Source organism: Glycine max, chromosome 17 (assembly GCF_000004515.6).
Source record: "Glycine max cultivar Williams 82 chromosome 17, Glycine_max_v4.0, whole genome shotgun sequence".
NCBI classification, from domain to species: Eukaryota; Viridiplantae; Streptophyta; class Magnoliopsida; order Fabales; family Fabaceae; genus Glycine; species Glycine max.
This window is the reverse complement of record NC_038253.2, coordinates 9,172,906-9,183,784: the sequence shown is the minus strand read 5'-3', so window position 1 is coordinate 9,183,784 and position 10,879 is coordinate 9,172,906. Positions and strand designations below refer to the sequence as shown.

General features: G+C 32.0%; 3 protein-coding genes across 3 annotated transcripts; 2 read left to right on the top strand and 1 right to left on the bottom strand.

Moving 5' to 3' along the window:
- Window positions 1-509: 509 nt before the first annotated feature.
- On the bottom strand, window positions 510-1,667 carry LOC102666003 (F-box/kelch-repeat protein At3g23880). Its single transcript, XM_006601379.4, has one exon. The coding sequence runs from the start codon at window positions 1,665-1,667 to the stop codon at window positions 510-512; it is 1,158 nt and encodes a 385-aa protein (XP_006601442.1).
- A 611-nt stretch (window positions 1,668-2,278) lies between these two features.
- LOC100792282 (zinc finger CCCH domain-containing protein 34) lies at window positions 2,279-5,286 on the top strand. Its single transcript, XM_003550780.5, has 3 exons — window positions 2,279-2,549; window positions 2,788-2,898; window positions 3,386-5,286. Exons 1-3 carry the CDS (start codon window positions 2,478-2,480, stop codon window positions 4,781-4,783), a joined length of 1,581 nt encoding a protein of 526 aa, XP_003550828.1. The 5' UTR covers window positions 2,279-2,477; the 3' UTR covers window positions 4,784-5,286.
- A 3,332-nt stretch (window positions 5,287-8,618) lies between these two features.
- On the top strand, window positions 8,619-9,175 carry LOC100527696 (uncharacterized). The gene has a single exon (NM_001249196.2). It carries the CDS (start codon window positions 8,661-8,663, stop codon window positions 8,958-8,960), a length of 300 nt encoding a protein of 99 aa, NP_001236125.1. The 5' UTR covers window positions 8,619-8,660; the 3' UTR covers window positions 8,961-9,175.
- The last annotated feature ends 1,704 nt before the right edge of the window (window positions 9,176-10,879 follow it).

The window sequence follows — 10,879 nt, the reverse complement described above, 5'->3', positions numbered from 1 at the left end:
ATTTGAAAATGACTTTGTTACATTGGGGAGTGTTATTGCAACAAAGGCTGCATTTTCTAATAAAACAGTCATAGGATTAAGAAGAGAAACCAGTGAGTTTTTTACATATCAGAATGGTACAACTTCGAAGGATAAGACTGAAAAAAAAGTGAAATTTTCATACACTAGATGCCAAAGTGGGAAGAGTATAGCATCTACAGAACTCATGTCTTGCTAAATGTTTCAAACATATTTTCATGGAAAATAAGATTCTATTACAACTTTACAAGAGAAAGTGAAAGAGTTAAGGAGATGTAAACAAAGAATCAATCAAGAAAAGAAAATGCAGCAAAAACCAATGCAGAAACACAATTAACAATAGCCAATAAAATCATCCAACAGAGTAATCAAACCAAGGAACTGCCAAAATTATAAACGCTGCTGTCCTGTCCAAAAATTAAATTGCAAGGTTCTGAAAGACTTACATAATTTAACATAAATTGATATAAGCAAATGCAGGTAACTTAATTTCAATATGGCAAAACCAAGCTTGGAACATAATCATAAGACGAAGCCGAAGATTTGTGGCAGTTGTTGAAATCTCCAGTACGGCTTATTCTGTTATTCCTCTGATCATAAAGAATAAACTCCGCATCTTGATGGCTTGCCAGAAAAAAGACATCTTCATCTTCAGACACGTACAAAATCGTAATATTTATATAGCCATGAATTGGATTCAATTGAAGATGTTGATAACTAACATTCAGCAACTGAGTCCAAGACGTCTCAACTCCAAACTCCCTCATTATCCAAACAACAAAATGGCTCTTTTGATTAAAAGAAGCACAAAGGCAACCCTTCAAAACCCCAAGTGAAGGCAAAGCTATAGGGATTTCAAAAGGAGCATCAGGCGCGGACAAATATCTGCATGTCTCGTTCTTTAGATCGCATGAAAAAACTAAGAATCCATTGACAGTAGACCCGCAAGTGATCCAGTTAATACTGCCACTCACAAACCGTCCAACTTGTCCCAGAATGAGAAACCAAGGACAAGTTAAAATATTTCTCCAGCAAGTGTCAGTGTCACCCATGCAGTGAACACTCACCTCCATTTCATGTGTTTTAGTATTGGAAAGGATTACCACCACCTTGTACGTGTCACTCCAATCATCGTACCCAAACCCTAAAAACCACTCCACAGAATTGGGTCCTGCGTTGTAACAGCCGGAATGGAGACGTAAGTGTGGCGAATCCTCGGACATGATCCTTGTGGCCGGGTTCCAAAATCGGACCCATTGTTCATCGGAAGAATAATCATGCAAGCAGACCAAGCCATTGCAGGAACCAACGTAAAAGTAACAGTCTTTTTTAAAGTAGTGGCAACCGTCATCAATAGTGGATGAGGGGTTCTCGAGTAAAGAGCGTATGGAGCAGAATGCGCCCCAGGGATATGCGTAATAGTTTTCGCATTTGATGTCTATGAACTTTAATAGGGTGTGGGTGTTTTTCGAGGACCTTTCAAGGTGCAATTTAACCAACATAGGATGAAAGATGAGGGAATTCCAAGTCTTGGAAACGCACTTGAATCGAATGAGAACCTTGACAGGGAGCCATGACAGAATTTCCACGCTGAGATCCTCAGCAAGTACTGGAGCAGCGCGTGGAAGACCACCAACAACCATTGCCATCTTCCAAAACCCTAACCAATAATTCCTATTTATAATACGACTTTACTGCTATTCACACATCCTATTTAATCATTTTACCTAAACTCCTTTAATAAATCTTCTATCTTTATATTTATATATAAAGTAAAATAATTATCTCGAATGAGAAATATTCTCTTCGTAAGATAAGAGAGCTTTTTTTTAACGCTTTCAAGATAAATATTTTTTAACGAATGTTTTTAAGATTTTCGTTTTATAACAAGAACGTTTTTGAGATTTCATATTTTTTTATCTCTTTTAATATAATAATTTTATTATATTTTAAATTAAATTTTCATTTCCCAGTCAAAAAGATCATTTTTATAAAAATAAAATATCAATAATTAAAAATAAACTTTATATCAGATTATAAATTATTTATTATAAATCTGAATTATAAGTTAGATTTATATGTTAAAAAATATTTATTTAATATAAATTTAATTATAATATAGTTTGTGTATTTATAAATATTTTTTTTATATGCTTTGTTGGAAGACGATGACGCAATAAAAAAAATATTTTAAAAAGTAAAAATTCAATTTTACACGCTCCTTTATTGTGTTTGTTTTGTATCATGGGTCAAATGGGAGCCCAATGCTTTGAAGCCCAACTAAGCACTTGCTGGTTTGAAATAAACGAAATCGTTTTGTTTCATTCTGCAATGCCAATGCCATCCATGGTCACATTCACATCATCTTATTAACGTGAAATTGGAACGTGGATGGAATTTTGATCCCTTCTTCTTCTTCTTCTTCTTCCAAAAATCGCTTTTCAGTCACTTTTCTCAAAATGGACGAAGATTCGCTCAAGCGCTACACCGATTGCGTTTATTTCTTGGCCTCTCCCCTCACTTGCAAGAAGGTTCTCTTTCTCCCTTTCCCCTCTCTTCATTCGCTCGTCGTTTTGTAATGCTAATGCCGTTTCGTATCTTCCCCGGTTGTCGTAAACCTAGTTTTTGTCTACGTTTCCAATTATATTCCGCTTCCGTGTTTTCCAGTGCTTCGATTAAGCAATGCTTGGTGTTTTGGACTTTACATTGTTTTTATTTTGGTAATTGCTGATGTTTTAGATTTGATTCATTTCGCGCTTTGTTTTTCAGGGGGCTGAATGTGAGTATCGGCATAATGAGATTGCGAGGCTTAACCCTAGGGATTGCTGGTACTGGCTATCTGGCCAATGCCTTAATCCAACCTGTGCATTTAGACACCCTGTGAGTTCTTCAGTTTTTTTTTTTATTTACTTGCATATGTGGGGTGGAATGCCTCTCTGATTCTCTTTTTGCTTGGATAGTGTTGTCACGTGTGGTTGAATGGTTGTTTCTGTAGTGAAATTATTTTAAGATTAGGGTTGCTGAAACCTGTTGACTATTTCTCAGAGTCAAATATATGCCGAATTTAGTATTTGCTACTGTTGTTACCTTGTAGTTGACTTTATGATTTCCTGTCTTAGGAAAATTGATTTTACTTGCTAGAATAGATTTGATGATTAAAAATATCAAACGAATGGCAGACACATTGAATTCACTGCATTATTAATATACTGCGAAAATCTGTTGTTACTGTTATCTCCTCCATACTGCCCCCTCCCTCTGTATCTGATATCCATTTTGTTTTATTTTCTCTTGTTTAACACTAATCTGTGTGTCTGCTCAGTTGTTACCTTTTGTCGCCTTCAGCTAATTCTTATCATTTTCTCAGCCATTGGATGGGCATACTGGAGCGCCAGTGCCATCTGAACCTACTCAAACTTCATTACCTGCAAACAAGACACTGGTTCCCTGTTATTTTTTCTTCAATGGATTCTGCAACAAAGGTGACAGATGCTCATTTTTGCATGGGCCTGATGATAGCATTTTTAATATAAAACCGGTGAAGAATGAGAATGGAAGCACTGATGCACTCAACCTAGAAAATAAAGCACCATCTGGAAATAGAACAGGTGTAACGTCAACACCAACTGATCGATCTGTAGCTGCACCAAAGAATTTGTCTGATCTTAAACATCAGCCTAAGGAAGATCATCAGCTGGAATTACCCAAAAATGTTAAGCAGCAAGGTGATTACCTAGAGTTATCTGCTTCAGAATATAAAGAAGCTGCTGTGAGTAGGTCAGACTCTTCAATTCCAGATGATGGCTTTGTTCATAATGTACCTCATTTATGCACTGGGCAGAGCTCAGAGGAGCAAGTAAATAGTCACATAGAGCCCGAGGAGTGGTGGGAATCATCCCCTCATTCCCCTGGATTTGATGTTCTTGTTCATGATGAAGTGGAGAACTTGGGTTATGAGGAAGATTCTGAATATTTACCAGTGGTTGATAGGGATGAGCAAGAGCTGAATGACCAGTACTTCAGGTATGAATTTATAGATCCAGTTGAGTATGATACTATTTGCCCGGAAGCTGATATTCTGTATGAACAAGAAACATATGATGGTTACAGATGTTTAGATAGAGATCTCATTCATGTTAATGGAAGAACAGTTCATGCTTATGCCACAGATGCATTCTTAGATCCTATATTGTCCAGGAAAAGGATTCGGACATCAGCTGAGATGGCTGCTTATGACAAGAATTTAGATCTTCGTGACCATCTGAGGAGACGTAGAGAAGTTAATGGTCCTCCTGTTACAGGTTTCTTAAGAAGACAAGAATCATCTCCTTTGATGGTTCAAAACCAGGAAAGGCATCTGAGGCATGGCATTGAGCAGCGGCCAAGTAGAAGACTGACATCACAACTGGGATATAGTGCTATAGATTCAACTGGAGAGGTTGAAACTCTGTCAATTGGTAACAAGCGCAGGTTATTCAGGCAGTCCCAGGCCCAGCAACATAGACCAAGGAAGAATTATATAGAAAAACTACCAAAACGGCAGTTTGTTTCATCTAAAATATCCAGGAAACCAGTTTTTAAACAAAGGGGACTTATTCACGAGTCTTCTACATTTTCAGGACCTAAGACTCTTGCAGAAATTAAAGAAGAGAAGATGAAGAAGAATGCTGAAGGAAGTTTACATTGGAAAAGCACATCAACTGATTTTCAGGATCCCAAACCTCTGAGTGAAATTCTCAAGGTCAAAAGGACCATGGATCAGTGAGATTGGCAAAACCTGCAACAATTGAATTATGAGATTAAAATGACTAATGATTTCAAGAGACTAATATTTTTACCGAAGATAAAGGATAAGTTGGCTGGAGACGGGTGCTATCTTAGCATCCTTTACCATGCTAGGATATTGCCACTGGTAGATGGTGATAAGTTTTTGTTCGAGTTAGTGGAAGGTTATGAGGGCCCGAGGCGGATAGGATAGAGATATTAGATCACCAGTGTTTGACTAGAAAAGTTATCTTCCATAGTTAGTTCAATATGTTGATTTAGACAGTGACGTCTTAATCTAGAGAGTGGTATGCTGATTTACATGAATTTTATGTGTGATTTTGGCCTACTTGTTTTTCCTGTACAGAGCTGCATTGACTCGCTACTCTGTCTTGGACAGTGTTTTTAGTATATGATAATTGTCCCCATTCTGGATTTTGACAACAATTATTGCCACGCGTATAAATATTAGGGATAAGAAAAATAAACTTACATATTACATTAGTATATAAATGTTATTTTTCTTCTGAATTTGATTATTGGTGCTTAATGTTTTTTTTAGATTCACCTGAAACAATCTAATCACTTAATGTATTAAGAACGCATAGAAATAAAAATCCACATTGGATAGGATTAGGATAATTATTTGTTCAATGGAGATGGTTTCGAGATAGGGGTGAGAATGTGTTTATGATCTAGCTTAGATTAGAATAAGTTAAGTCAAACATGTTTCGAAAATATACTAGACCAAAACTTTAATAATGAAAACTTATTTGATTAAAAAGGTTTGAAAATTCAAAAAAATGGTGTTTAATTACTCCCTCAACTATATTTTCTTATCTGCAAAACTCAAATATAATTAGAATAATTATTATTTTATTATTAATATTATATGTATATTAGATTGGATCGAGTTAATTGAATTCATAATTTATTAACTTAACACTCAATTTAATTATAACTAGCACGACATTCGTGTATTCGCATTGATGACTCAGTTATTTTTGCACGCTTTATAGGCAAGTAAATAATAGAAAGCATATTCAATTTATTAAGATTATTGTTGTTAGAGGAATCAAAGTTTATGTGATAAGCATATCGTTTATAAAGGTATAAATTAAGTTTTTTTTTTGTCAGAAATAACATAATAATAAGATGAAAACTTTGGATAAGAGCAAATACCATATGAATTTGTATATTAGAAAATAACATGATATCATGCAAAATAAGAGTAGTCATATATATGAAGCTTAAATTTAGTATAATACAAGCAACCGGAAAAAGACAAACATTTTATTTACAAACATGATAAATTGTTTTCTATATATTAATATAAAATTATATGATAAATTGATATAATAAAGATATAGGAATGTATCAAATTATATTTTTAAAATTTAGAAAAAATAAAAAATAATAATTAAAAGACTAAAAAGTTTTTAATCTTATTCAAATTTTTCATTATTTAAAATAAAATAAAAAATGTATAAGGGATGATTATAAGGCATGACAACAGCACAAGAGGATATGTTATTTCCCGTCCCTGTCTTGTTCTCGTCATGCCTATCAAAATAAACTTAAACTAACCTGACAATCCAAGTCAACCGACTAAATAGAAATATAAGTGCGTGTTTGGGTTATGCTTGAAAAAATATAACTAGTGTTTTTTTTCAAGTAACAAGGGTGTTGCTTGCTTCTGTGTTCGTCCCTAGAAAAGTATATTTTTTCATGTTGAACGGGATTACAATAGATATCCAAACGTACACCGAGTAATATGAATTGAGTTAATTAGATTCACAATCACACCTACTTACACACCTTAGTTTAACCCCTAATCTAAAACCTGTGTATGTTATCCAGCAAGCCTATAAATATAAGGGCTATGAACTGCACCAAAATTTGGGTGCTGAACTGTAAATTTGACCTTTGAACCAAGGGATAATAGATTTTGAAACTAATAAATACATTTTCAAAAGAATTAAATATCCCCCTCTTTTTTGTATATATTGTTTAAAAGTTATATTGTATAACTTCAAATATAGTCAATTTTCTTAATTCTATTAAATTATTTATAATTGTTATATCTCTTATTTATTTATTTATTACTTTTACATTTTTTATTTTCTTGTCCAACATTACCAAAAAAGAAAAAAGAGCATAATGTGAAACACAGTTTAAATTGAATGCTAGGTGGAGCGTTGAATAGTATAACTCAGGGAAATAATTCGAAGCATTGGAGAATTAAAAAAAATCCCAGTGCTATTGGTTCAGTAAAAAAAAAAAAAAACAGTGCTATAAGGGAAAAAAAAACAGTGCAATCAAGATATTAATGAACCTTTGACTTACTCTTCAATGTAGATAAGTGGTTTTACAAATATGTTGTTGACTTGACAACAAATACACTTTCAAACCCTGGTCCAAAGTTGAGGAATGTTATTATCATTTCATTTTATTTTCTCACAACAATTTCTAAAATAAGGAAGGATTTGGTAGGGGGAGAAGAAGATTTGAGTTTTCTGATAATCTTGAGTTGGGAATATTAATCTTTTTGTTGGCAAAAAATTATTATAACTAATCCAAAATATAGTAAGATGATTTCAAAAGTTAGGGATCATTAGAGAATCTTAATTTTCAATGTTTGTTATTTATTTTTAAAAAATAAGATTCTTAAAAAATAATGTTTTTCGGTAATATTTTTTTAATAAGTTTTTCACAAAAACATTTTCATGATAGAAATGAAAATGTTCCTTTCTCAAGTTTAATTTTTTATTACAATAAAAGTATTATATTTCTCATATTAATACGATAAATAATTAAAATAACAATTAAAAATATTAGATAAATTTTTAATTCCAATAAAATTTATTTAATAGTCAATTTATTCCTAGAAAATATAATTCTCATGAATCCGTAAGAATTTGAAGAAAGAAAAAATATAGTCTAATATATAATACGGAGTTTAATTATTCGTTATTATAAAAAAAATTAAGTTCCTAACTCTAAAACGTCATTTTTTAATTATACATATATTATTTTTAATCTTTACACTATTATTTTAATCTATTATAGTCTCTACACATATTATTTTTTAAGTTCCTAAAAATAATTAAAATGCTATGTTAAAGGCTAAAAAGGAATGTTTTTAGGTATAAAGACAAAAAAGGAAACTTTTATAATCATAAAAATCAAAGTAATTAAGCTACATAATGTTATAAAGAAATAGAAAAGATATTTAAAAATATAAAATAAGAATAACATTATTCTTCAATGCTTGGATAGTAAAAGTTAATTAACTTCGGTCAGCATTCGGCTGAACAAGGAATCTCCATAAAAGCCCAATTCAATTCTCAGTAAGAAATCTTTAAATGATAAGATTTGTATCATTATTACATTGACCATACATTAAAAAGTGAAAAATAACCTTATTAACAGACACAAACCTTGTCCCTACTTACCATAAAAAAATTATTATATGATCTGAAATTTCCACGCAATATATACACACACACATATATATATATATATATATATATATATATATATATATATATATATATATATATAAAAGGAATATCCTGTGTAATAATTTCATGCTACTTACATAGTTGGGTAACACCGCAAAATTGAAGTGCTGGTTGCTGCATATGTTACTCCATTTAGAGTAAAAAAAGCAGAATGTGATTAATGTTAAGATTGTCAAAAACTTTAACCGAACAGCGTTACCAAACCCAGCGAAATTAGATTCCCCAGTGATTTTCTTGTTTATTATATATATTCTTGTATTTGTCATTTTCCCCAACCTCATTATATCAATGGTCAAACATCATATAACTTACAACGATCGAGTTGGGGTCTAATTAAAATCTCCCCTCAGAGAGATGACTGAGTTGCAAAGGTCAGTAACATCATTCAGAAGACAAGGGTCTTCGGGATTGGTTTGGGATGACAAATTCATCGCTGGAATTGAGAATCAGAACAAACAAGAAAGTGGTGATGATGGATCAAGTCCCTCGTTGCAGCGAAGCAGATCAGCGGGGGCACCACCTTATCGGACGGTCAACGTTGCACCACAAGCCATGGACCCTCCTTCTCCCAAGCTAGCAACTTGTGGCTTCTGTGCTCTCTTTCGGAAACCGGTTTCTGCCAAACCCAACAAATCTAAAAGACGTACTAGGTGATGTAAACCGGTTCATCATCCTCTTTTTTCTTTCTGATTTTCTCCAACTTGTAAATTTGTGCCGCTTCTTGTTTATCCTATATTGTTTGTCTCTGTTTCGATTTTGTTGTTTGGATTCGGGCTTATTAATTATTTTGTAAATTCCTTGGACATGTATCTCGGTGTATAATAGCATACTCGAATTACATCTAAAAAGGGTTGGAGATTCTATAACACAATCCCAATGGTTAACAGCGTTTTTCTTATCCCCGTTAATTTTTATGACATGTGATGATAATCTTTTTCAACTTTCTGAAGACCTTTTACTTCAATACTGCTGCTGCTTCTTTCAAAACTGCTTTTCTATGGACTATGGTCTTGTTTTATAATACTACTAAAATATTTTAAATTAAGGGTTTTTTTATCTTTATTAATTCTATTTGATAATAATTTTTAATCTACAATATTAATTATATTGTATTTGTATTGAGACACAATTCGGGACTAGGAAGTAACAATATTTGTGTTCTATATAAAACCTATGTACTAGTCCTTTTGGGCGTAGGATTGAAGGAAAAATATATTCAAAATGGCTTAATTACATTGAGTAAACATGTAATTTTGTACTTATACCAATAAGCGGGTAAACATGTCATTTTTGTACAATAATTATAAACATGGAACTATTACGTGAGTATTTTGAACAATACATAGTTATCATTGCGGTAATCATTTTGCTTGCGATTTTTTTGGGTACAGTGTTTGGGATTGTTGGTGTTTGGCTTTTGCTGCTGAAGTCAAACAAGTGGAGAAGATGAAATAATACTTTTTTTTTTTTAAAGGACAAACTAATACGTTTGAAGACAATTGTTTATTGCTTTGTCTTAAAGTAAGCTAATTGAATTGGTTTTACCTTCTAAAAGAATTTTACCAAATAACAAAACGTACATTTGGCAATTAACAAGCGTGTCGATGACAACTAAAATCCACATGACATGAACAAAGAAAATGACGGTGTCCTCTAAATCAAGTTTTTAGACTTCTACAAATACATACACAGTTACACACATGTAATGATTTAAAATTAAGTACACGTAAAGTAAAAAGACTTTTTAAAAAAAATAGAAAATTCATAACATAACGGTTAAATAAAAAATAATCAAGTATTGAGATAACATTTTTTTTTTCTTTTTATAAATGGTGGCACGGAGATCAAAACTAAGTCTACACGCATTTACTGAGTCTCCCACCATTAAGCCAAAGCTAGTAGGTTATACTGAGAATAAATTATATAAATATTTAAAAAGAATACTATTTTTTTCTGGGTAAAATAACACATGCATTTCTTAATTTGTTAAATCAGAAACTAATTTAACTTATAATACCTAATTATCATTAATTTAAGAAAATTTTACATATAAAAACAAATCAAATACAAATTTTATCATTATATACATCATTCTTTACATATGAATCCAACAAAACAAAATATTATATGATTGGGTCAACTTTATGAGTAACGAAATATTATTTTAAATCAACAATCAGTAAATGTTTATATAATTTTTGTAAAGGGTATCTTCATTTTAAAAGAAACAAAATTTATACCTACATCAGTAAATGTTTCGTATATTGTTCAGTCATTTTTTAGCGTACGTAAGAATTACTTCGTATTTGTCTATACCATGATAAGTGGCTGTAAGCCGGTAACATCTACAAGTTGTCGCAGTGACATACAGACTACAGTACAGTCAGTGGACCGGCATTAGTGGAATTTCTTGTCGCATAGGTGCCACTAGTCCTCTAATATAATAGCTAGAGAAGGACATGTATATTGATCTTAAATGAAAATATACAGATTTAGAATTTTTTTAATCTAAAAATATGAATAATTAATTTGTTAGTTTTTTAAGCAAAAATAATTAAATCTATAATTTTTTT